The sequence below is a fragment of the Pangasianodon hypophthalmus genome, chromosome 29 (genome assembly GCF_027358585.1).
Source record: "Pangasianodon hypophthalmus isolate fPanHyp1 chromosome 29, fPanHyp1.pri, whole genome shotgun sequence".
Classification (NCBI taxonomy): domain Eukaryota; kingdom Metazoa; phylum Chordata; class Actinopteri; order Siluriformes; family Pangasiidae; genus Pangasianodon; species Pangasianodon hypophthalmus.
Window position 1 is genome coordinate 8281609 of NC_069738.1, and position 26033 is coordinate 8307641.

The 26033-nt window shown below is 40.3% G+C and overlaps 2 protein-coding genes across 6 annotated transcripts; one reads left to right on the plus strand and one right to left on the minus strand.

Annotated features, from left to right (window-relative positions):
- Positions 1-1844: 1844 nt before the first annotated feature.
- On the plus strand, positions 1845-9596 carry c29h6orf136 (chromosome 29 C6orf136 homolog). The gene is made up of 7 exons (XM_026942363.3): positions 1845-2003; positions 2532-2751; positions 3988-4638; positions 4746-4834; positions 5377-5577; positions 5689-5758; positions 6272-9596. Exons 2-7 carry the CDS (start codon positions 2653-2655, stop codon positions 6413-6415), a joined length of 1254 nt encoding a protein of 417 aa, XP_026798164.2. The 5' UTR covers positions 1845-2003; positions 2532-2652; the 3' UTR covers positions 6416-9596.
- Positions 9597-9747: 151 nt separating this feature from the next.
- bag6l (BCL2 associated athanogene 6, like) lies at positions 9748-26012 on the minus strand. Of its 5 annotated transcripts, none has more exons than XM_034301603.2 (25): positions 25867-26012; positions 23035-23118; positions 21749-21866; positions 20832-21070; positions 20340-20411; positions 19386-19508; positions 19071-19225; positions 18307-18436; positions 17951-18154; positions 17543-17774; positions 17221-17280; positions 16695-17005; positions 16504-16579; positions 15926-16230; positions 15370-15652; positions 15038-15207; positions 13949-14002; positions 13754-13856; positions 12947-13071; positions 12689-12823; positions 12525-12593; positions 12158-12358; positions 11928-12035; positions 11513-11659; positions 9748-10753 (listed from the first exon to the last, which is right to left on the minus strand). In XM_034301603.2, exons 1-25 carry the CDS (start codon positions 25873-25875, stop codon positions 10658-10660), a joined length of 3609 nt encoding a protein of 1202 aa, XP_034157494.2. In that variant the 5' UTR covers positions 25876-26012; the 3' UTR covers positions 9748-10657. The 5 variants fall into 5 exon arrangements, with proteins under 5 accessions (XP_034157494.2, XP_034157495.2, XP_034157496.2 ...); XM_034301604.2 differs by having other exon boundaries at positions 17543-17771; positions 25867-26011; XM_034301605.2 differs by lacking the exon at positions 25867-26012 and adding an exon at positions 23484-23658.
- Positions 26013-26033: the final 21 nt, after the last annotated feature.

The window sequence follows — 26033 nt, forward strand, 5'->3', positions numbered from 1 at the left end:
GCAGTTTTGGGTATGAATGACTTTAGGGTGTGGGCAGTTTTGGGTATGAATGACTTTAGGGTGTGGGCAGTTTTGGGTATGAATGACTTTAGGGTGTGGGCAGTTTTGGGTATGAGTGACTTTAGGGTATGGGCAGTTTTGGGTATGAATGACTTTAGGGTGTGGGCAGTTTTGGGTATGAATGACTTTAGGGTGTGGGCAGTTTTGGGTATGAGTGACTTTAGGGTATGGGCAGTTTTGGGTATGAATGACTTTAGGGTGTGGGCAGTTTTGGTTGTGAATGACTTTAGGGTGTGGGCAGTTTTGGGTATGAGTGACTTTAGGGTATGGGCAGTTTTGGGTATGAATGACTTTAAGGTGTGGGCAGTTTTGGGTATGAATGACTTTAGGGTGTGGGCAGTTTTGGGTATGAGTGACTTTAGGGTATGGGCAGTTTTGGGTATGAATGACTTTAGGGTGTGGGCAGTTTTGGGTATGAATGACTTTAGGGTGTGGGCAGTTTTGGGTATGAGTGACTTTAGGGTATGGGCAGTTTTGGGTATGAGTGACTTTAGGGTGTGGGCAGTTTTGGGTATGAGTGACTTTAGGGTGTGGGCAGTTTTGGTTGTGAGTGACTTTAGGGTGTGGGCAGTTTTGGGTATGAGTGACTTTAGGGTATGGGCAGTTTTGGGTATGAGTGACTTTAGGGTGTGGGCAGTTTTGGGTATGAGTGACTTTAGGGTATGGGCAGTTTTGGGTATGAGTGACTTTAGGGTATGGGCAGTTTTGGGTATGAGTGACTTTAGGGTATGGGCAGTTTTGGGTATGAGTGACTTTAGGGTGTGGGCAGTTTTGGGTATGAGTGACTTTAGGGTGTGGGCAGTTTTGGTTGTGAGTGACTTTAGGGTGTGGGCAGTTTTGGGTATGAATGACTTTAGGGTGTGGGCAGTTTTGGGTATGAGTGACTTTAGGGTATGGGCAGTTTTGGGTATGAATGACTTTAGGGTGTGGGCAGTTTTGGGTATGAATGACTTTAGGGTGTGGGCAGTTTTGGGTATGAGTGACTTTAGGGTGTGGGCAGTTTTGGGTATGAGTGACTTTAGGGTATGGGCAGTTTTGGGTATGAATGACTTTAGGGTGTGGGCAGTTTTGGGTATGAATGACTTTAGGGTGTGGGCAGTTTTGGGTATGAGTGACTTTAGGGTGTGGGCAGTTTTGGGTATGAGTGACTTTAGGGTATGGGCAGTTTTGGGTATGAGTGACTTTAGGGTATGGGCAGTTTTGGGTATGAGTGACTTTAGGGTGTGGGCAGTTTTGGTTGTGAGTGACTTTAGGGTGTGGGCAGTTTTGGGTATGAATGACTTTAGGGTGTGGGCAGTTTTGGGTATGAGTGACTTTAGGGTATGGGCAGTTTTGGGTATGAATGACTTTAGGGTGTGGGCAGTTTTGGGTATGAGTGACTTTAGGGTGTGGGCAGTTTTGGTTGTGAGTGACTTTAGGGTGTGGGCAGTTTTGGGTATGAGTGACTTTAGGGTGTGGGCAGTTTTGGGTATGAGTGACTTTAGGGTATGGGCAGTTTTGGGTATGAATGACTTTAGGGTATGGGCAGTTTTGGGTATGAGTGACTTTAGGGTATGGGCAGTGTTAGGAATGGACTACTTTAAGCTATGGTCGTCTTCAGGTGATATGCGACTCAGAGGTATGTCTGAATATAGGGCACTGCCAGAATTAGGAACCTCTAGACTAACACAATATCCAGGGCGAGTAACAGACTTTTTGTTTGGAAACCACGCTAACGTACGTCATATCCGTTTTTTTACGTGCCACTGAAGCAGCGCCACCTTTTCTAGAACAGGAGTTGGCGCATGCGCAGTGTTATTATTAGTATCGGTGAAGGACACTGGAAGAGATGTGACATTAGTGTAACGTTATCAACCGATTCCGATTTTCCAGTATTTGCATTATAAAGCCGTTGACTGCATTTCGCCACACATGAACATCTCCTCCTGATTCCATACTGACAGGTATGCGTTAAAGTGCTTGCTTGGTGAAAAGCCGGGACTGTTAGCTGAGCGAGTTAGCGTCATTTGAATGTGTTAGCACGGTGCTAATGCCTGATGCGGCTAGCGTTATTGCTAGCGTGCTGTATGTAATTGAGTTAGAAAGCTAACCGGCTGGGTTTCAGTCAAGTTCAGGCAGGACATAACTGCTGTCATGTAGGAGTTAGGTTCATCTAAAGTTAATACAGGAAGAGTTCCGTAAGTTAAAGTTTTCAACTCATTTCAATTTAGTATTTTTTTTTTCTTTTTAAAGTTACTACAAACTTGGTGCTGTCACTCAGCCAGAGACAGGTCACGTGACCTTTGTATGACAGTGCAGGAATTTTGTAAATAAAAGTGTTGGGTTTTAGAAATTCACGGGCTACTTCTTGATTTATATAAGCTCTGATTGCATTCTAATATCTAAATAATTGTTATTGGTAGATATAGTGATTTTCTTTTGTGGAATTCTATTATATGAGTTAATAAGATCTGTCTGTTTTGTGCCCAAAGGCTTTTTGACTGCATTGCAGAGGTGCAGGGACGGAAAACTACAACTGTTCCTGTGATTTGCTCCACTATGTCACTTTGCTGGTAATCTAATGCTGTGAGGATCCTGAGCAGCCTGTCCTGAATGGCTGTGTGCAGAGGGGGTGTCTCGTTTTGGGTAGGTTGCATCAGGAGTCATGGCTGCCAGCCGCTGATAAAGAAGCAGAACTGGAATATATGGCAGGTGAGATGTATCATATGATCTTTTTAGGCATGACTAGAGCGATCTGATATTGATTATCAGACACAGCACTGGCCTTAAACGCTATCTCGGTATTGGATTGGATTTGACACATTTTTCAGTCCCATCCACTGATGTATTGTATGCTGTAAAACATGTCTGATATTGACTGAAAAGACAGACCTGGCATGTTAACACAGGACACAACTTGGCTTATATCACGCCACCATCACACCCTGGGTCTTATTTAGCAAAACCTGCATAAAATAAGTTATTATTTTGTGCATAAAAGTCCCCTAGTATGCACTGGGAAATTTGCATTTTGCACACATGCGAACACACAGCTGTACACAATCAACGTTAATAAATCCTGCATGGTCAAATTACTCTGCTTGTGCACAGCCACACATATTTAATAATAATTAAAAAGTCTCAAAATTCCCATATATGGAAAACAGCTTACTTTTAAAAGGTTGATTTTATGTCTGTTTGTGTGCAGTAGCAGTCTGTTGCCCCAGTTACGTTTAGAAAAGCTGTGTGCCTCGTTATTCTTGGCATTTCCACTGCCGCATTTATAAATGTAATGCATTGCTGCGTGAGCGACATGAATGCATGTAAGATGAGTCATTATTCAGCTCATAGCTGATTGAGAAATGCCAGGCCTTTCTCCAAGTGTGCACTGCTTTTGCTGCATTTTGTCCAAAACTGGGGTGAGCTGCTGTCAGAAATCACTCAAAATAAATCCATCTGGGCAAATGAAATTGACTGATCAGCTCTCAGCTTTCAGCAAAGAGGTTCCCATGGTCCTTAAAAACATCAAGCAAGGTGTCTTTCCAGTCGGTCTTTAGATGTGCCTTTTATATTTTACTCTACATTTCTTCCGAGTCACCTGTCCGCACCTTGTTAACGTCCATTCAATTACTGTCAATTATGCTGACATGATGGATGAGATGGGAGAGCTTCATGATCAGTTTATCTGCGATTAAACCTTGTGACCACTAGGAGTTTCTGCATAACTTGATTAATCACACACTATGTGCAGAAATGTGTGTATGCAAGGTTTACGCACAAAACTACACATACACACAGTTGATGAATTGTGTTCCACGTCATTCAGGAACAGACATTTGCAGAGAGTCACTCAGATACTAATGGAAAAGGTATTATTGTATTTAAAGTTGCTTATATCATTGCATTACAGTTTTTTTTGTTTGTTTTTGTTTTTTTTTTAATTTGCAGGTGGTGTTAAATGCCCCCTGTAGATCTCTGAGCAGTGGATCATGGGCCTTGGCTCCTCCAAACAGCCTACATTATCAGTCCGTCCACAAACCGTCTCCACCTAACCCATTCCATCATGTGTCCCAGCCGAGAGAGCAAACTCCTGAAGAAGACTGGGAGGAGACCCTTAGCGTGTGCGTCCTGCTCAAACCCAGGGAAGCAGTCGATCAGTGTACACTGGTGGAGGTTCCCCTGTTCGGACAAATCAAGCTGAATGAGCTCCTGGCATTGGGAGCCAACCGGCCCACTGACTTTTCTTTCCCTTTAACCACTGTTGATGGAAGAAGAGAAGATGACATTAGTGTTATTGGAAAGTCAAGGACTGAGTTAAAACCGGATCAGGAGCAGAGCTCATTTCGGAGTTTGTTCGAGGCTGAAGGATGCCCTGCGCCGTTCACATTGGGATCACGCTTTTATTGCTTTCACTGTCCTGGAACAGAGCCTGTACCTGAGGCTGGAGATAAGCTGAGAATTGGACATGTCTACTTTCCTCGTTCTGTTAGCTCTCTCTGCAGTTATGCAGAGACAGAAAGTATGGACAGAGGTTCCAGTGAGAAGGACAATGAGAATGAGGAGAAACTGGCATTGATGCATGAAAAGCTTAGGATTGAGGTAACACTTAAAAAGCATCTTATGTTCCTGATGATTTCGTGTCTCTGCTTGTAGACACAACTGTATCCTCACATAAATGTCATGAACTTGTGTACGTTGCATTTCAGCTCCCCAGGTTTTTTCTGAAAAATCACGACTACAGCATGTATTCAAACAACGTGGAGTTCATCAATGACCTTCTCAACATGAAAACCAGGTATTATATGGAATTCTTGAATCTGATTGGTCAGAAAATGTTGATTAATTGTCTATAACAGAGTTTTGTATTAATGCGCTTGTTCTCATGTTATTATGTCTGTAATAAATTACACAGTGGTAGACACTGCAGATTTAAAACATGTGTTTTAATTGTTCATATTGTGAGATTTTCTGTGAGGAGAAGTTTATTTAGCATTTTTGGAAGGAGTCTCCAGTGTCAGTACTTTGTAAAAGTCAGAGGTAAAGCTGTAACTTTAAGTTTTCTACCACATGAAACATTGAACATAACTATAAATAAACATTGCTGTGGTATAAGAGGAATAAAACACTTGTTATTGGAAAATGATCAGCTTCAGGGTGGTGACAGTAACGCTGCTTCATATCAGATCACATCACACCACTCTGTCGTTGATTATTTTCCTATAAGAGCATGCACCGTCATGTTTTATTTATTTTATTTGAATAAAACATGACTGGCTGTGCGATGTGATTTATAATGTGATTTGATATTAGAACACTGCCTCTTTTCTTTCTCCTTAGAGGCCGTGTAGCGTATCAGCTGACCCTGGCGCTGTGGCGACTCCTGTGCCTGTGCTATTACGCAGATGCGCGGATGGAGGTGCTGAAGCTGACCAAGCACCCAGAGGATGGCTCCATCAAAGCGCGCTGGAGGGTCAAGGGATTGCCGTTTCACACTCTTCTCCTCCGCTTCTACAAGAAAGATAAAAGCCAGTTTTACAGGTAGGACATAGTTACACACAGCATGTGATCTCATGACCTTAGAAGTTGACTGGTTCATTAATAGCTGTGTGTATTTATTTATTTATTTATTTATTTATATTTTTTTGTCAGGACCTTTGATGCATTCTCTACCTTCTATCTGGGTTCTGACGGACTCATACACTGTCATAAAGTTGAAAAGGTATAAGCCTGTATCATTTGTGCTTATCGTGTTTTTCAGTCATTAAAGGAGCAATCCACCATTTTTCAATCAAACTTCTATCTCCCATAATTGTAGAGTTTGTGTGGCTATCGTGTCTTTTTTTTTGGCAAAGACTACTTTCAAAAAGAAAAGAATGTGTTTAGGTGTTACCTAACAGTGAATAATTTTGTGGTTTAGTCATCAATGATACCACAATACACGTCAAGAAAAAAAAACTCCAGCCTTGGTATACTTTCTGTCATGTCTGTGAGGTTAAAGCTTATGCTCTTGTAGCTCTATAACATTGTCATAAAGCAGCTTTACAGAAATCCAGATTTATGTAGATTTATGTCCGTAATGAACAAGGCAGAGGTGACAGCAACCAGACTCAAAAGGGTTTTAAAACAGAATTCAGCAATGTCCTTAGGAAATGTGTCGGGATTCTTGTCATTTTAAATGCAGTAAACTGTTCTGAACCTGACTGCTTTTTTTTTTTTTTTTTTTTGCGAGCAGGTAATGCAGGCACAACCACCTGTGTTGCCCAAAGTGACATCGCTGCTAGCAGGAGCTCTGGTGGCTCTCGGGCTTCAAGAGGACCGGCCAGCTCTTAATCTTCTCCCAATGTTGCTCTCCTCCTTCAGACAGGCTCAAGATTAAAGAAAGCTGGACGGACATGGCACTGCACAAGGATGTGTGGGGGTAGAGAGAGAAATATACATTTCTGTCGATGGTGAGAAGGACTAGAATCCAGTCTCATAGAGAGAAATGAGATGTTCCTAATGACGGAGAAGAATAGTGGTAACAAAATAGGAGATGAAAACAGTCCTCATGTCCATACACTCTCTTAACTGTTGAATATTAACTGATACTGTGCCATATAACATCCCAAAGTAAGTTGATGCAGGATTCACTACACCATTTACTTCCATTCTGTTTACTGTACTGCTTAAAATCTACCATGGACTAAAACATCTAGAATGGTGGTTAGTTTCCGAAAAAGTTCTGTAACAAATCCCTAAAAAAATCGCATTAACAGAATCAACAATCATAAACAAAGAGAAACAAAAGACACACTCCTAGGCTGTGTCATAAATACTGTTTACCTTTAGGACAACAGCTGTCTTAAATACAGTCATGTTGAGATTTCTAGCAGGAACTTGTCAAGAGTAGCGTATATTTCAAATGCAGACCAACCACTTTGGGCTAAAAGGAGGTTCTGTATCAAACTGTAAAAATTTACATGCAGATTTACATGCAACTTGTAGAATTTTTTTTTTTTGCACCTGCCTATTATGAGGAACTAGTCTGGTTGGTGGTAAGATGGAGGAGCAGTTACCGTCGTGACCTCATGATTCATGACATATTCCACAAAGTGAAAGTTTTGTTTTGATGCACAATTAAAACAAGTTAGCACAGCTCTGCTTGCTTAAGGCAGGTACATAGATCTTAGTCAGTACACACAGTTGCTTCTAATTGCCTGTTATACATAAGCTGAAGTAGTGTTTGTCTTTACTGTAACACAGCATAAAGCACAGACCAATGTAAGGGTTCAGTTACAGTCAGTTAGGTATAACATTAGTGGAATGTTATAATTTATACCACAGCAATGTTGAATTCTTAGTTTCTGATGTATGGAAGGAGTCTCCACTGTGAGTGCTCTGAAACAGTCAGTTTCCACAATGGGAAAGTCTTCAGAACAGAGGAAACAGTCTCTCTGAAACATAAGCGATAGTAAGTGTTGTTTCACGGAAGTTCCATGTCATTAAATGCAACTGTAAATGGATAAAAATACAAGGTTTGGCTCTTTAATTAATAAAAAATTATATAATTATATATATATAAGTAATTATTTGCAAATCGCTGTGGTACAAGAGGAATAAAATACTTCAGGACATGCTGTTAACAGTGTGTAACAGTAACTTTGCTTTGCATCAGACTTTGAGAGTTGATTACTTACCATCTGTATGATAACAGTATGTCATAAAGTGTTTTATTTCCTTAGTAATGCTTTTGTAGGGCTTATTAACACTGTACCGTGTTTCATATATGTGCACTGCTAATTGAGTAATGTTGACATAGTCTGTGACTACAGCTAATCCCCCAGTGTGGATAAAAAGTGGTTCTCTGTTGACTTTTGACTGATTTAGGCATAAATTAACTCATCAGGAATTAGCATGGTAGTATACAAAGCTTGCTAGATTGGCCTGGAAAATACCTAGTTATAAGATTTCCCTGCATTATATGCTCTTCTGTCTGAACGCGTTCCCTAGTTGGAGTCTTGTGCATAGACGTTGGCAGTTTATCAGGTACCAGCACTGTAGGTGCACATAGTAGGTGTCCAGTTATTGACTAGTGGAATGTTGATGTGTGTGTGGTGCTGGTGTTGGTCACTTTGTTGGTCAGTGTACAGTTGGAGATGTTGACCTTCATCACATGCACAACTGGTTTTAATTGTTTTCTCAGCACTGCAGTTGGCTGGATATCTTTGGTAAGAGGATCCAGAAGTGGCACTGATGTTTAACCTCATGTCAGTGCGACTGCTCTGATCAGAACGGTCCACCACTCAAATCATCAGCGGTAGTCTTATGGTGGTCCCTTTCAAGAACTGTATACCTACAAAGTGCACTTATATGGTAGGTTAACCTGATAAAGTGGCAACGTAGACAGTGTGGTAAAAATGACACTCTTGAAAAACACACAACCTCTCTGCGTTTTGCCTTGCTTGTAAACTGCTCTTTTAGTGAAACACAGTTCTGCCTCTACAGAAAATCAGTGACAGGCAATCGAAGGACAGGAAAGGGGGTGTACATAATTCTGAATAAAACACAGCCATGGCCTGTATTTATTTTCGCTTTTCATATCCTAATCAATAGAAAATGAGTGATACTGTGCCGACTGATTAATTTCCTGCCCTGTTTGCGAACCAAGCTCAGAAGTATAGACAAGACACACTATATGGCCAGACGTTTGTGGACACCTGACCATCACACCTGTATGTGCCTGTTGAACATCCCGTTCCAGATTTATTTACTGTTATAATAAGCTCCACTCTTCTGGGAAGGCTTTCCACTAGATTTTGGAGCGTGGCTGTGGGGATTTGTGTTCATTCAGCTACAAGAGTATTAGTGAGATCAGGCACTGATGTTGGTGAGGAGGTCTGGGGTCCAGTCAGTGTTTCAGTTCATCCCAGAGGTGTTCAGTGGGGTTGAGGTCAGGGCTCTGTGCAGGATCTTAACACACCATGTCTTCATGGAGCTCGCTCTGTGCACAGGGGCATTGTCATGCCCCCTTCAGTGAAGGGAAACTGTAATGCTACAGCATACAAACACATTCTATACAATTGTGTGCTTCCAACTTTGTGGCAACAGTTTGGGGAAGAACCACATATGGCTGTGATGGTCAGGTTTCCACAAACGTCTGGCCATGTATAGTAGTTCAGGTCAAGTAAATCCACAACACAGCAGGCGTGAGTAAAACAGTGTTGGATTGTCTTCTGTATAAATGTGAATTTATTAGCCTGTGTTGCTTTATTGATCAGTGTTATATTCAGAGCCAAGTTTGTTTTCTTTGACAAGATTTTGAAAACAAGTGCAGATTTGATTTCCAGGGCGGAAAAAAAAAATAAAACCCTGTAATAACATGTCATACATCCTGCTACTTGCACTTTAAAATTTAGCTTGATGATCCATTGTGCAGACAATTTAAACACAATAATCCCACAAAAATCAACATGAAAACTGAATAATTGGTCTGATGCTGTGATGTTTATTTATTTTGCTGTCAGTAACCCAAATTGTGGTATGAAAACGTGTGGATAATAAAGTGTACAGGCACTGTTTACCATTTGAGATCTTTTTTTTTTTTGTCATGATCAATACAGTTGAAAAGCAGCTTTCTATTTAGTAGCAGTTTTAGATATGGGGAAATTCTTGTGTAAGTAAAACACAAAACTGCCACTTCTTTTGTTTTTCAAGAATAACAACAAATAGTAAAATTAAACATGGATTTTATTACATCATGACTCAGACATGCCAAAGTATCGATTCTGAACACTGATTCTGTTACAGGTAGATTAAAATGTTGAGTTTAGGGATTCATTTTGCTGCAGAACAATCACGTTCACAATCAGTATGTATCTCAAGACAAATAAGAGTTCGGATTGGCCAGAGACTGAGTAAAGGATGAACACACAGAGTGGTAAAGCTAATTACACGTGACTGCTCTGCTATCACTAAATACACATCTGAGTGAACGGATTTATAACAGCCTAATGTGTTTATATTGAAAACACATTCATATCATATACTTCATGTATACATGGTGTATGATAGCTGCTATTACTGCAACTATTAAAACAAATTGTTACAACAATATTCATCTATTTTACATTACAAAGAAAGCCTGATGCTACGAGTTCACTTGCATTTTGTTGCTCTCCGCTAGCCACTGGTGGGTGTTTCTGTGACCTACATGTATTAGACTAAGACTTCCTCTTTGTGAAGCCCTTGCCTTATTGGTGCCTCAATGCAGTGCATTCATTTGTATAAAGTTGAGCTTTGCTGAATCTTAGCAGTCGCAAGGCAAGGCAAAGTTTACTGCAACTGACACAAATGTGACAGATCCTCCAGTGTTAATCAAAAGGTTTTGGTGCAGTGAAGTTGGACATGAAGGACATACAGAAAAAATCCATTAAGAGAAAACATTATTGTGAGACATCGGGTCCAGGAGACATGTTATAACAATAAAGAGCCATCCATGGCTACTGCACAAAGAGTGAAGAGTGTAAGCGTCGGCCCCTTTCACAGAAGAATCCAGCTCCTCTATTGACTGACTACAGAGCGTATAGTGACTAATTCATCTGAACTTGTAATAATAATGTGCAAAAATTGAACGATGAGATTAGGAGTCTTCAGAGAAAGCCTTGTGTGTGTTTGGGAAACGCTGAGAATTGTAGTCTGGATCTTCATTAATTCTTTTCCTTAGGTCCCTCTTGATCTGAGAGAGATGAAAACAAATGGAGAACTTCCCATGAATATGAATATGAATAAAAAACTTCATTTATACTGATTAAATATGCAGTATCCAACTCTTGTGCTTTCTCACTGTACATCAATATACCACTCAGGGGTAGACAAAATCATAAATGTATTAGTGAGCACACCAGGCATGTCAAAGTATGCCTGCCCTGTTTTGCCCATGTTTTGGATTCACAGAAATCTACTTAACTAGGCTAAAAATAGTAGCTAGTTAATGCATTAATACCAACTAATGAAAATAGCTTGACATAATTCTAGCAAAATTGTCTGATAATCTCTCACTTACCTTGTCACCGTGCTTTTGTCTATCATCTGTACAAGTTAATTTATTTACCTAGTATGAATATGCCTACCAATGAGCAGAATGCATCCTTGGCTGATGTGTGTGGTGCTGCTGGAGCTGAACAGATAGTGTGTAAACCAACTACATTTAACGTGCTACATTTAACCATACATACAAAGCTAAAAATGTCTTTGTGAGCAGTTTTCATCAGTGTGTTTTTCTTTCTCCAGTTAGTGGACAGAAAAAGATGCTTGTAACCACTTTCCTAAAAGCCTACCATCTATCTAATTAATAACAACTACTGAACCTACTTGTTCGCCGAACAACTATGAATAGAAAACTAATACCCCGAACATGCAGTCTGCTTGTCCTGCGTACTGGGGCTCGTATGCTGCCAAGCAAAGCAGAGGTAAAACTAGTCATATTTCTTGTCACCTGTTGTGTGTAAGCGTCCTGCAGCTCTGGTGTGTCCAGCTCCCCCTGCAGGTCGTCTGGAGTAGTGACGGGCCGTGCTCCTACTGCTCTGGCAGCAACCGTCACGGCCTCTGAGAGAGAAAGGTGTGGTCCCTCACCCTGAGCAGTCTATCAGACACAACACACACTAGTATGAATATAAAACCTCTTCTGCTTCTGTAATATGCTTCTGTAATATGCTTTATAAGAGAGATCATTTCCAGCACCACTATAAAACAAAACATATTGTATTTATTGTCATTAGTGCACTCTTTGCTCTGGTTACAGATAACATAAGCAAAAACAACCAAATATCTTGTTTCTATATTATATATGAAGTATGCTACATATAAAAATAAAGCATTTGATGTATATTTTTTTTAAAATGAGCACCTACTTTCCTCCTCTTGGCCGGCATTCCCTGAAGGTAAGCATCAGACAGCGGAGGCTGAGCTTTTATTTTCCTTTGAGACAGCATGTCATGCCTAATGATGGGCACCCACTCCTGACACACACACACACACACACACACACACACACACACCTTTTACTTATTCAGCTTTTAGTGTTTTAGGATAATCTCATTTAGAAGCATGTAAGGAAAAAAATAATCAGCGCAAGTCTTACAGGTGGCACAGCTGCTGCCCATGGCTCCGCCTCCACTCCTGACTCCTCCCTCCCATTAGTTGCCATTCCAGCAGGTTCTCGTGTGCTCACTGAGGATGGCCTGTGAAGAGGAGTGAGATCTGGAGCTAGCTGTCTGGAGTCAGTTCTCTCTCCTGAAGGTGCCATGGCCTCTTCAGCAGTGGTGGCAGGTGCTGGAGACATCTGTAATGATACAGCTCTGTTATTAGGACTCATTACTCATTAAAAAGTCAATTTAAATTCCATTTAAACAGCATATTTTTGCATTAATCTATTGATGTGACCACTGATAGATCACAAATAGCACTGATCAAATGAGATCTCCAAAGTGCATCCTGCATACTCTCACCTCCACATTCTGGTTCTCCGTCTGCTGGACTGCCTCCGTGTTCGACTCTACTCTCACATCAGACTCAGGCTGGAGATGGAAAGATGAACAGACATATATTCAGAACCATATGTGTGCATAAATACACTTTTGAGTTCTGAGGCATGTATTTATGAGAACCTGACCTGTGTATAGAGAACGTAATGCTGGATTTGGTCCTCTGTAACTGGGTTATGGTCCAGGATCACATGCAGTCTCATGGACATCATACTGGTCAGCCAGTTCACTAGACTGGGATTTACTTCTGCAGACATCCTTCTCTGTGTACATACACAAATCCATTTCAGGAAAATTAACCATGCAGACTGCTAATGCTTACTGAGCACTTTTGTTTATAATTATAATCATTTGCATATACATAAGAGATGTGGGGGTGAACTAACAATGCGATGGTTGATGACTGCTGTAAGCGCCCTCTGCTCTCCTCTTAAACAGTACAGGTTGAGAGCCAGACACTCAAACAGACCCTGAGTGCAAAGAAACAGCAAGCGAGGACCAAACATGTGATCTGGAAAGAAAAATATGGCATTCGTTAAAATGTAGATTCAAAATATTCTGTATCCTATTACAGGTGCAATAGTCGATTTTGTTTATTTCTTACTTGTACTAATAACCTGGAAGATATTTAGAAGATGATAAAGAAAATATTGGTTTAAGCCATGACCTCAAGAACAATGAGTGGCTGAGAAAACCCATTTGGAAAACTGATTTCTGGTCTGGAATGCTTATTTGTGTTTGGATGGGCCTCGTGTCAGACATTCTATAGACACCTGAGATCTTGGGGACAGAGATTTGTGAACATGGGTCTGGGGAGTAGGCTCAAGGAGTCAAAAGAAAAAAAATAATTCAACCGTCAAACCTACCTACATAAGTGTTAGAGACCTTGATTTTAAAAAGCCTAATCTTACCTAATGCACCTTTAACGGTACTTACTACGTCTATAAAAATTACTGTTTGATTCAAGCTTACATTATTTATACTTGTTCTTAAGCTATTGAGATTTAGATTAAACCCAAACAATTCAAGTGAGCTGGCAACAGGGATTATTACCAAATAATAACTATATCAAATACAACAACTTTAAAAGTGGTTAACCATGATGACCACGACCACAACCACATCAGCATCATTAAAAACTTGAGAACAATGGGTTTAAATCATTGCGTTGTACTAGCTGTAGGTGCGAGTACCTGTACAGCGGAGTATATGCGTTGCCATGCGGGTGAACTGCTGTCTCAGGAAGGACATGTTTGTTTGGATGATGTCTACTCCTTCTCGAACTGTGACTGTGGACTGAATCACATTAGCCAGAGAAAACATCAGCCACCTGTTGAAGTGAAACAGCTGGAAATGGCAGCTCTTGTATGATTGAAATACAGACTTACAAAACTCTCAGCAATATACTCCTCCAGTCCATTGATGAGATCTTCAGCAGCGGTCTAAAGAGAAATGTTACAGTGTCATTTGGCTCAAAGACTTCTAGACACTTTAAGAATGAAATGATCTATAAATTTATGTGGGAAGGGGCCACACTGGGAAAATCCTATAATGTAGAATTTTAGGCAGAATCTGAAGTCTGAAAAAAACAAAACAAAACAAGAGAACTGTTGATTTATCAGAATAATAATTTCAGCTCACATTTACACCACAGCACTGTTGAATTCTTAATCCTGATTGGGCAGAAGATATTAATTTCTATAAATGGCAGCTCTGACAATAGTTCCGGTTGTAATTCATATCACGAGTTTATAATAATGTGCTTGTTCTAATAATTATTGTTTCTATAGCAACAAAGGGATTTGTATAGCTGGTGCTACAAATGAACAGATAATAATATGAAGTTTTCTGCAAGGAGACGTTTATTTCAGTTTATTTAAGGCGTCTCCAATGTCAGTGCTTTGTAACAGTCAGCAGAACTGTTCCTTGAAGTTTTCAGACATGGGAACATCTTCAGGGCTGAGGACTTTGTGCTTTGTGGTTTTGAGTAACATGACAAGCCGCATTTTTTAATAAAACAGAGAGAGGCTGGTGAAGGAATAACTGTTTATAGCACAGTCGTCCCACAACATTAAACATAACTATAAAAGGATAAAGAGTATGGCATGTCATTCCGTCATAAATAAAAAATGTTTGTTTTGGCAAATTGCTGTGGAATAAGAGGAACAGAACGCTTTGAGGAAAATAATCCATTTCAGGCTGATAACGGTCCAACGCAAAGCAACACACCACCCTGTCATTGATTATTTTCCTATAACAGCACACAGGTCGTGTTTTATTCATTACAGTGTTTACTGACACTGCTACATTACAACTGTACGGTACTGTAGGTAATTTTCGCATACAACTAGCCCACTAGAAAGTACAAATAATATGTACTTTGTCTTTATTCTGCTTAATAATTCTAGCTTGCTAATGGGTTTGCAAAGATGGCTTCCCACGAGAGAAACAGAGCAGGTGGCATATCCTAGTCTTACAGCAATATTGGCATCAGTAGGCTCTCGTCCATTGAGATAGTGCTCATTGAAGAAGGTAGCGAGTTCGGGCTGGATACGACTCAGAGGCTGAGGGTTGCCATGCAGCAACACCACCATATCCACCATAGAGAAACTCTGACACACCAGAGACAGCAAGTCTCCAAAGAAACCTGCCACAGAAAATAGGAATGACAGAGTAAATCCAAAATTTGAATAAAAAGCTCCTTATAATGGTGCAACAAATGTGATAAATGATAGATGCTTCTCCTTAACAATGTTAGGAGACTACACATAGCAAGAAGCATGTCTAAACTTTACAACCACTCACTCACCCACAGCATCTCCAGCTCCAGGAGTGAAGAGATTGCTGGTCTGAGAAAGTCTCTGAATGAATTGGGCAATGCTCTCGCTGTTACCCTGACCGGCCCCCAGAGAACCCATCATGGTGGACAGCACACCCTGCACGATGCCTGTGAACAGCTCCGGGCTCAGCGTCTCCCCTCCTCTGCTGGGAGGATGAGGAGGGTTCAGAGGAGTGGCTGACGGGCCAGATGGAGCAGAGGAAGCAGGCGGAGGCTGCTGGCTCGGGGGAGGAGGAAACACAGGCTGATTTGCCTGAAAGGAAAACAGGAAGAATGTGCATATCTACACATATATCTACGTATATCTACAAATTAGTGAAAATTAGTGTAGCTTTTGTAAACAGCTGGACAGAAGTTCTCTGTAGCTGTAAAAACCTGACTCTTCACTCGATGTAAAATGTATCCCATGAGGGTGTAAAGTAAAAGAGCAATAATTTATATGTTAATATTTGTCAAAATGAATTGCCTTTACTTGCAAGTACTCATGCTCATTTCTAATGTACATTTTCACTGAATCAACACTGACCTGGATAAACTCAGACATGCCCTGGATGAAGGTAGGCACACCAGGCATTGTCACAGTAATGGAAGGAGAGCCTCCAGAGACACTCCCACCTACTCCAGCAGCTCCACCCAAGAGAGAGCCCAGCAGGTGGGGCAAGTTCCCCTCCGGACCCTCGTTCTGTGACTGGCCCGTGGGGGCTGTGCTGGTAGTGTTAGAAGAGGTATGTGTAGAGGTATTGGCTGATGAGGAAGGGGCAGTTGAGGAGGAGGAGGAAGAGGTAGAGAAGGAGAACGAATGGGATGAAGAGCCAGTGGATGTTTGATCACCTGTTGAGAAAACATGACAGTTAGCATTTTAGCTGAAGGGCCAGTGTCACTGTAGGTTTTCATTAGACCTGTTTAAGCAATCGATCTTGACCTTTGATCGAATATCAGGTGTGGCTACTGCTTGATAGGATAGATTACCCCAAACATCTGCCCCAAGTAATTTATCACAGTGTGAGAAAGAAGGCTTAGCTGAATCTTGAGAAGATTTAAATATTTTGCATTTATGTGTTGGGGCTTTAAAGAAGTAGAAGCTGCCTATAATGAGCATCTCACCTGTGTGCATCGGCATTAGCAGCTGCCCGACCAAACCACTCACCATCTGAGTGAGAGGAGAATTAGCCATAGGGCCCTAGTGAAGACATTGAGAAATGTTATTAAAGCCTATTAGTGTTACAATACAAACAGACATATCTACAAATCCTGTCAAAGCTGAAGGAACTAAAACATCTGCAATAACTCCTCACCTGTGCAGGCTGTTGGCTGGTGGTGGGTGGCACCGATGCACGCAGGTTAATGGTAGCTGCCCTGGTGCCAGCAGGCTGAGGAATCCGTGGGGTAAAGGCGGGTCTGGTGATGACGACTCTGGCTTGTGGAGGTGGAGGAACAGCTGGTGCTTCTCCATTTGGGGCGTTTGGTGCAGGAGTGCCTGACTGATGTCCGTGGTGGCCAGCTGAGGCTGCAGTGGCCATTGCAGCAGCCTGCTGGGAGATCTGATGCACGATGGCCTGCATGAACTCAGGAGGCAAGCCAGGGATGTGCATGGGTGGGGTGGAGCCTTTGGAGGAAGAAGGGGTGTTAAAAACAAAACTACAGATACCAGAGAGAGCTCTACGTGGAGTATGTAGCATATTAAAGCTACTGCCAACATGGAGATGTTTGTTGCAAGTAAGCCATCACAAACTCATAGACCCCAGATACTGCTGCATTAAAGCCTGTTAATGTTTGCATGTCTGCAATTGGTGTTCACTATGAGGAGCAGTGGACACTGACCAGTCTGTCCAGCAGCGCTGGGATTCTGTTGGCCTGGTGCCTGAGCTCCACTGCCTGAATCTGTTGCACAAAAATGCACAGATCAGTGGCAAGTGTTAACACTAATGCCTCACAGTCCAGGTCTGAGAGCAATCCCTTCTTTAGGGATTTGTATCAACTATATAAAATCAAATGAATCATGAACAATTGCCATGTTGTCATACTCCAGAATTAGTGACGCTTGAATAGTTTCAGACCAGGAATGGATGGCTAGACTAAAGTTGTATGATTCAAACACACACACACTCCAACCTTAGGGCAAAAACACTTATCAGAGACTCACCATCCAGGTTCATCTGCATCATCACCACAGGCTCCATGGTTTGGTGGGTGATTCTGATTACACGAGGCGTCCCCTGACCAGGTGTCTGATTGGCTCCATTTGGTTGAGAGGATGATGTCTGTGCCTGATCCTGCTCCTCTGGTTGGCCAGATGGTTGAGATGGCTGAGGCTGACCTTCACCTGCCTGTCTGCCATTAGAGGTCACTGTAACAGTGGTTCCGATGTTCATCTGCTGAAAACGATGTCAGTAAAATGTAATTGGAAGAACAATCAAAAGTGCATAGTTAAGTTGGTAACAATAGCTAGTGCAAAAGTAGCGTTAAAATAAATCTTACAATGAAACATTAAAATAAACTTATAATGAATCCCTGATGCATTTAGTAAATATGAGAACATAAGGCAGCTCACTGGTATTGGTATATGGGGCAGACCACTCTGCAGCAGAACAGGTGATGTGTAGTGGGTTATGGGCCGAACCACGTGTAGGTGGCGGGGAGGCTGTGCAGCCAGGTTGCACCGAAGATCACTCAAAGCAACCAAGGTGTTGCCTAGAAGTCGAAGGGACTCGCCAACCACATTGAGCGTGCGCTGGTCTTCATCACGCTCTTGTGTCTTTCAAATAAAGGACAGGAAACATGTTTATACAGATTGTTTTATTTTTACTTATAAAATTCCTTGAGTTCCTGAAAAGATTCAATGGAAATGTGGCCTATCATGAAACATAAGGCAAAATCTGAAAAGGACAAAGGGAATGTAGCACATACATTGTTGTTGTAATCTGCAGAACTGGCTGCTCCCAGGATGGAGTGAGTTCTCTCCATGAAGGGGCGGAGCCTTTCCTCCACCCTCCGCACTTCTGAGAGCACCTCCATCAGCTCTGATGGGCTTGGGTGACTGAGGATACGGACAAAGGCAAAGAGTCAACAACATCGTTCTCACATTTATGGTTTGACCCCACAAAAGAACACAGCAGCTGGAATCTCAACTTGTTTCTTTGTACTTAGAAAAGAATTGAAAAAGTCTATTTATTGTAAACTCACTTAAAATGGAAGTCTAATGGCAATTGCTGGGACAGTCAATAAATATTTATGCAAAACATATTTTTTGTGTTAGTGAAACAACCCTAGGCAGAAGATTACAGGAGCAAAATCTGTGCAAAGCAGCCAATGAGAGCAGAAAAAATTCTAAACCCTGGTCAGTGAATTTTCGTGCCATGTTTCTGATAACAGCCACACCCACTCACGGTCAAACCGCATCCAAAACCAGTGCAGTACAGCAATCACGTGTAGGTGGTAGCTGCTGTCATATAATCATATATCTTAAACCTTTATATGCAAAATTCAACAACTTCCCCTAAGCAGCTGTTATAAGTGACAGATTTCCTAAACAGGCTTTCCTTTCTTTCTCCGTAGAGCGAAGTGTGTTCGCGTAATCATGCATATAAAATACAGACGAAGTAAAAAGGGCTCTGGTTGATAAACACTGTAGTATTCCTTTAAATGTCTAACAGGGCAAGAGGTTTTCTTACTTTGGTCCAGAGTGAGGAGGGCCTTCTGTCTGTGTGGAGGTGGAGGAAGAAGAAGAAGAGGCAGGAGGTGGAGGTGGAGAAGTGTCCATTGGTTGTGCTGATGAAGAGGAGGAATCTGCAGGCGCCTGCTGGGTGGATCCTTCACTCGCTTGACCCTAAAACAAGATAATTGTAACAAGATTAGCCTAATAGAAATACAAAGACTACATTCACACCATTTTAATTATACTAGAAAAGGGGAAACACATTGCATGGTATAAAATATCAAGTAACCATTTCTAATGATTGTTTCTCAATGCCAGGAAAAGTACGCACCTCCAGTCTGTGAATTAAGGACTGAGTCTCTCGCAACAAGTTTTCCGCCAACTGGAGCCTTATCCTCGGTTCACTCTGAGTTGACTGGTCCAAGTTAATATGCACATCCACAGATCCATTGCTCTGAATAACATTTTAGTTAAAACTCTAATTATAAACAAGCTAACACTTTGCCAAGGCTACTGTACAAGCCATGCTCCAAGTAACAAATCATTAGGTACAGACACATTAATTATTTTACTTGCAACCCACTAGTTCTGAAATTCTGCAAGTTATAGTAAACTTTGTTTGAGGCTTTCATAAAGAATTTCATCTGTGATAAAAAGGGACATTAACACATAAATGCATGCATAAGTAGTGAAGTGAAAAAAACACCAGTGGAAAACGATACATAAAATTTCCAAGGTGAAAAACATCAAACATAAACCAGCATGAATCAAGTAGTGTGCATGAACAACAAAGCAGAGCATAAATATAGACACTGACTGTGTTTGTTCATATACAGACAATTGAAACCTTTTTTCTGGGTGATGAACTAGAGCTATTTTTTCCACTAGAGCAAAAAATTATGATCAAGTGCTTTTCTGATGGTATTCTGCATATTGTCGGTACTTTTATAACATGTCCACTAAAATAGATGAGCGCAGGTCGTGAAGCAGGAGAGGAGTCACGGAGTCCGAGCAGGTAGTGAGTGAGTATTGTGCAGTTAATGCAATACTATTTATATGCTCTATGCAGCACTGAGTCAAATAATTACAGAAATAAATAATAAACAACTAGCTAGCTAGCAAGCACCATTATTTCCTTGACACTTTGTTAGCCAAAATGAATCCTGAGATATATACTGTGCATTATCAAATTTTCCTTACGTATCACGGCATGATATGTTGCCCTATCACCTACCTCTACGTACAACATGTTAAGATGGTACAGCTTTGTAGACATGTCGCTTACCCCAGTGCTCGTGTTGACTCTGGCATTTCGCCCTCCATCCCCAACACCAGCCATCATCTGCTGCACAGACATCTAAATGTAGATACAACAGATACAGATTCTTTTTTGACATGTACCTAGAGATTTTTTTCATTTTTGATATGGTACAATATAAAAGCTCAGAGTATGGGCCTTAGTACATCATTGTAGGTGTGTTCGCGGCTTGCTTTAAAACCATACATGCCCTATCTTCATGCCAAATATTTGATCTGTCTAGGATCCTACATGTTTATTGCATAAAATCTGTGAGTGGATCGAAAAAATGAAAAATGATTGAAAAAAATGAAAAGATCGAAAAATGCACTGCAATTCTGATCTGATAAGAATCCAGAATTTCAGGCACATTTCTACTTCTACCAAGTTCATAAAGTTATTTCCCATGTGACTAACTTAGCATGCGCACCATCACTCACTGTGTCATCTGACAGTGTCTAAGACTACAAATGTAGTAACCTGAATCTGCTGGGGGTCCAGGATGTTCACCGGGAGGTTAAAGGTGCCCAGCATGACGTAGCTGTTACCGTTGCGGTCATGCGGTGCTCCTTGGGAAGTGGAGGTAGAGGAGTGAGTCGAGCCAGATGATCCCTCTCCTCCTCCTCCTGATGAGCCAGACACAGCATCTCCTCCACCTCCAGACTGTGTGGTTTGAGGAGGAGCCCGCTCGACGAGATGAATGACCTTCCCATCAACATCTGAGAAAGAGAAAGTGGGTCAACATGAAAAAAAATTATCAGATGACAGTGTTGTGTCTGTCCTACTTAGAATCTAGTATTCTTTCTGTCTAGAGTAGAGAATATTTTATACTCGATAATACATTAGTAAAAACTCTACATACTATCTGTAGGCTGTTTAGTTGCAATCATTAGCTTTTTAATGAGATTAGCTTTAATATTGAGGTGTGATGCTGAATAACACAGCTAACTAGTAAATAATGTCACCTAATATGCTACCTTAAAAATGTTATGTTAATTAGCATGATTTAAATATGAATGACTAATTACAAACACAAATATAACCATTAAACATTTTTTTTTAGGTTTTTATATTTAGGTTCTACCATACACGATGGTTCTACCTTACCATGAAGGATATAACCTTATATTTAAAACTGATTTAAAACAAAATAATAAAATAAAGTGCAAGAAATCTGTGTCTAACCTGGCTGAATAATCACAATAAATTATTACGGTTTAAATACTAAGCAATCATTTTCATTATCATCATGACTGACATTTTCGTGCAACCCTGAATATCAGCATAGTGTAGAACTGATTATCGTTAAATGCCTGGTTCAGAGATTCTCCTGAAGCATAACATCAGATGAAATCTGCAGCTCAGTGAAGAGTTGCTACATGAGCAGGGACACTTACTGTATTCAGTCAGCGTCCTGTCATCCTGCAGCACCCTGCCCTGGTAGATCAGCCTCTGTTTATCCACCGGGATCTCAACCGAAGAGGCAATGTGCTCCTTAAACTCCTGCACCGTCCACTAAGAGGAGAGACATGATCAGGTCATTAGTAAAACATTCAAATATTGTAAACAGTGTTATTTTCTCATCAAAAATGCATCTTTCTCTAATCTTCTGGATAGGTTGAGATCTGAGCTTCTCAAAATCCAGACTTCAATCTTGACTAGAGGTTGAGACTGAAATCGTTATACAGGACGGGTTTGTACAATCCAAATGATTTTGACATGCAGTGGCGCCCTCTGGATTTGGTTGTCTTGTATGCATCAGCCACATCACACATTCACAAAGGCTGTTTGTGTTTTCAGAAATAAGAAACAAATATTAATACAAACTAGGCTACACTGAGCACTTCCAGGAGATGACCTGTTCCATTACAGTGACTGCTTGGCTTTGTAGCACAGCGTAAAAGGATTAACTTTTAACCTTTTCTGTTGGAGCATTTTACACCATTTTCAAAAAGTGAGAACATGCATGTTATTTTCTTTTTTTTTTAATTTTTCTGCCAATTTTCTCCCTAATTTAATTAATTTAATTAATTTATGGCTGTAGCATTATCAGGACTCAAACTCGTGATCTCCGGATGATATGGTGAACACTTTTCTGCTGCACCACATATTATTCTCTTTTTCTTAAAGTAAACCATGAAAGCATACACACACGTCACATAAATGTGACACATTGTCAGCAATGACAGTTAGTGATGGCTGTCATCATAATGTCTATTTATTACAGCCATAGATCTTTCTATTCCTGAACCTAACAGAACACATTAGGTCCAAGTTGGCAAAATGTATAGACCTACATGTTTTTAAATGACTGAGGTGTTGATTAAACCTGTTCAATTCAGGTGAGCGGTCAAATCAGCTATTTAAAGATATATAAGAATTTATAATAATGGTGGCTTGTGATTTCTACCACTGTAAATATAATAAAAACAAAATCACGGACCCCACTCTGAGAACCACTGGTGTATTTTATGAGACTTATTTTCTTTAGGGTTAAAATGTGAACAAATTAACACCTTTTCTGTTTCTTACCATTATTTTGGGGTCATGACCAGGCAAAGCATGATCACTCAAAGCACTTATTATTATTATACAAAATCTACGCCCATGTCTATCAGAATAATCGACATTAAACATCAGTCCATCATTTGGATAGGTAAAGTGTTAATATTGACATATTTACCTCTCCTCGGACTGTGTAGCTCCTGCTCTGAGAGTCCAGAGTTTTAACAGTCACATTAATATCTCCAGACTCCTCCATGGACCCCTGCAGAGACAGAGACAGAGACAGACACACACACACACACACACACACACACATACCATGTGTGGAGTTAAAATAACACAATAACACAATGCTGGGATATTAGACGCATTAGACATCCAGGGTTTAGCACTGCTCTCTATATGAAGTGTAATAATAAAGCACACAGCCCATGAGCTCTCAGTTATAGTATTTAATGTACCTTTAATGCATACAGCTACATAACACTTGGCTAACTGGCTGCCAACCGGCATTCATTGTGAGCTTGCTACCGAGTTAGCTTAGCTAACACCGCCGGTTTTAAATATCTATCTCGACGTAAATGTAAAAGAAAACAACAAGACAACATTTCCACATGGATAACATACCTTATTTCCTTCTATTATTATAATAAAAGAGCAGAGTCAGCCTCCCAATCCCAGTGTTGTGATGCCGGCTAGCTCGCTAAAGCTAGCTAATCCCGTTAACAGTTCCGTACACTGTCCACTCCGGCCCACTTCCAAATGTTTCCTTGCTCCCTACATAGGTTCACTATGTTCAGCATATTATAATCGGTTCTATCCCCTAAACAGTACACTACTTCTTTGCAATTGAGCTATTTGTAGTTTAGCCGTAGGATCTGCTAAAGCGTTGCCCTGATTCTCTGCGCTACAGTGTACAAATATTAAAATAAGTCTAAATATGTATGAAATATATGTAGTTAACTTATAAACAGTATGTATTTATACAATATTTTTATATACCACGTGTATATTTATCTTTTTGCAATTTTATTTTAAAATAAAATTCGTTTCATTTGTTTCATTTTTAAAAATCGTATCATATTTCATATTTAAAACACTCACACTGTTACATTTAGAGCAGCAAAAGATGCGAATATTATAAATAAATCTCAATATTTCGAATTAGTAATGATAATAAATTCTTACATTAAAGTGCCCTGACAGCAAAACTTGGTGTTTCTGAGCTTTTTGTACCTGTTAGCGTTATGGACACCAAAATGATAGAAAAAAATTACAATCAATAGTTTTGGAGAACTTCTCAACTTAATTTTACAGTTTGTCACTTCCTGGAAAACCCTAAAACATTTTGATGACTCATCCTGTACTAGTCTTGTGTATGTCCAATTAAATGCTCTCTAGGGCACATATGTCCCGCCCCCAGGGGCGTGTCTTGCTCTATAGTTGTTATCAGCAAACATGATGTTGTGTTTTTGGCTGTGCGTCTTCACACATTATTAATCTGTTCCAACAACCCATTTTGGTTGGATTTTACTAATTTTGGTGGAATTTGTATATGTTCATACTTTTCACAGGAAGAGATGTTTTACCAAATTGGGGCTGTTAGATGTCAGAATGTCTGCTACCACAGACTGTTTGAGAACATGACTTCATCTTTGTACACTCAGTAAGAGTACGTAATATCATTTTATCTACCACTTAGACGTGTCAGGTGACTCACCTTCAGCATCTCTGTTTGTTGAAAACAGATGTTAAAAACTCTTTACTATTCTTCATATATTTCTAATTCACTAAGCTACTGTCAGGTTGGTTTATATTTGGGGGAGGGTGTGGCATATCTCAAACGCTATTGGCTGCTGCGTAAATCAGTCAAGTACTTCGACATGGCAATACGTTTTAACATATAGAATCAAATGCTGCCTTCAAGTGCTTCTGGGAAGTTTGTGAGGTCATGATTACGATGTGAGTTCACCTTGAAGTTGCTTCAGTCTAAAAAAAGGACAGTGTGAGGAAAAAATAGACACCTAGATAGAATGTATTTTGTTTTTGTATTATCATAGACAAGAAGTTTTTAAAAGTCACACTTAAATCTTACTATCTGCTGTAGGTGCCGTGTTATATTGGTGACCACCATGACTTTGTTAGTGACATTTTCCCAAATTGGAAAGTCAAGGCTCACGGAAATGCTGCCTTCAGGAAATGTCAGAAATAATTATGAGGTGATCACACTTGAGCGCTGATATAATCGTTATTACAACTCGGGAACACATGTTTTTTTTCGATGAGTCGTGACTTTCCAAGTTGAAGAAATCAATAACAAAAACAATATGATGCCTACAGCAGATAGATTTAAGAGGTAATTTTTGCATGTTAGCTGTGTGGTGGCTCAAGAGTTAAGGCTCTGGGTTACTGATCAGAAGGTTGAGGGTTCAAGCCCCAAAACCACCAAGCTGTCACTGTTGGGCCCCTGAGCAAGGCCCTTAACCCTGTCTGCTCCAGGGCACTGTATCACAGCTGACCCTGTGATATAACCTCTGACCCCAACCTCCTAACAAACAGGGATATGTGAAGAAAACAGTTTCACTGTGCTGTAAAGTAAAGGTATATGTGATAGATAAAGGCTTCTTCTTCTAAAGCTAAATATGGAAAATGCAAACCAAACTTTAAACTTCTTTTAAAACTGAATTAAATATCTATGTTGACTCTCTAAAGTATCTTCAAAATAAAAATAAAAAAATCTGTCTACTTTCACCTATTTGACAGAACTAAAAGTGTTAGAAGAATGAAATGTCACTTTTGAATGTAACTGTATTTCTGTATGTAAATATACTGTACATATATGTATGCAGTGTTTTGCCTGTAACCTGGATGTCCTGTTTATGTAATTTAGCTGCTTTGTTCCTGTACACTGTAACATCAATAAAATAATAATAATTTAAAAAAACAGTTGATGATACAAAAAACCCAACAAAAAACAAATAAAAATAAAAAAATAAAGAAGTTTTCTCACATCGTCCATTTCTTGACACCAAAAGCATCTGAACACACATCCTGTCGTAAATACAACCACTGAACTCGTTACTCACGAAAAAACCAAAAACGAGTTGTGGTTACGACATCGTTCTGGCATTCAGCTCGTAATTACGATAATTACCACTTGAAGGGAGTAAAATCACA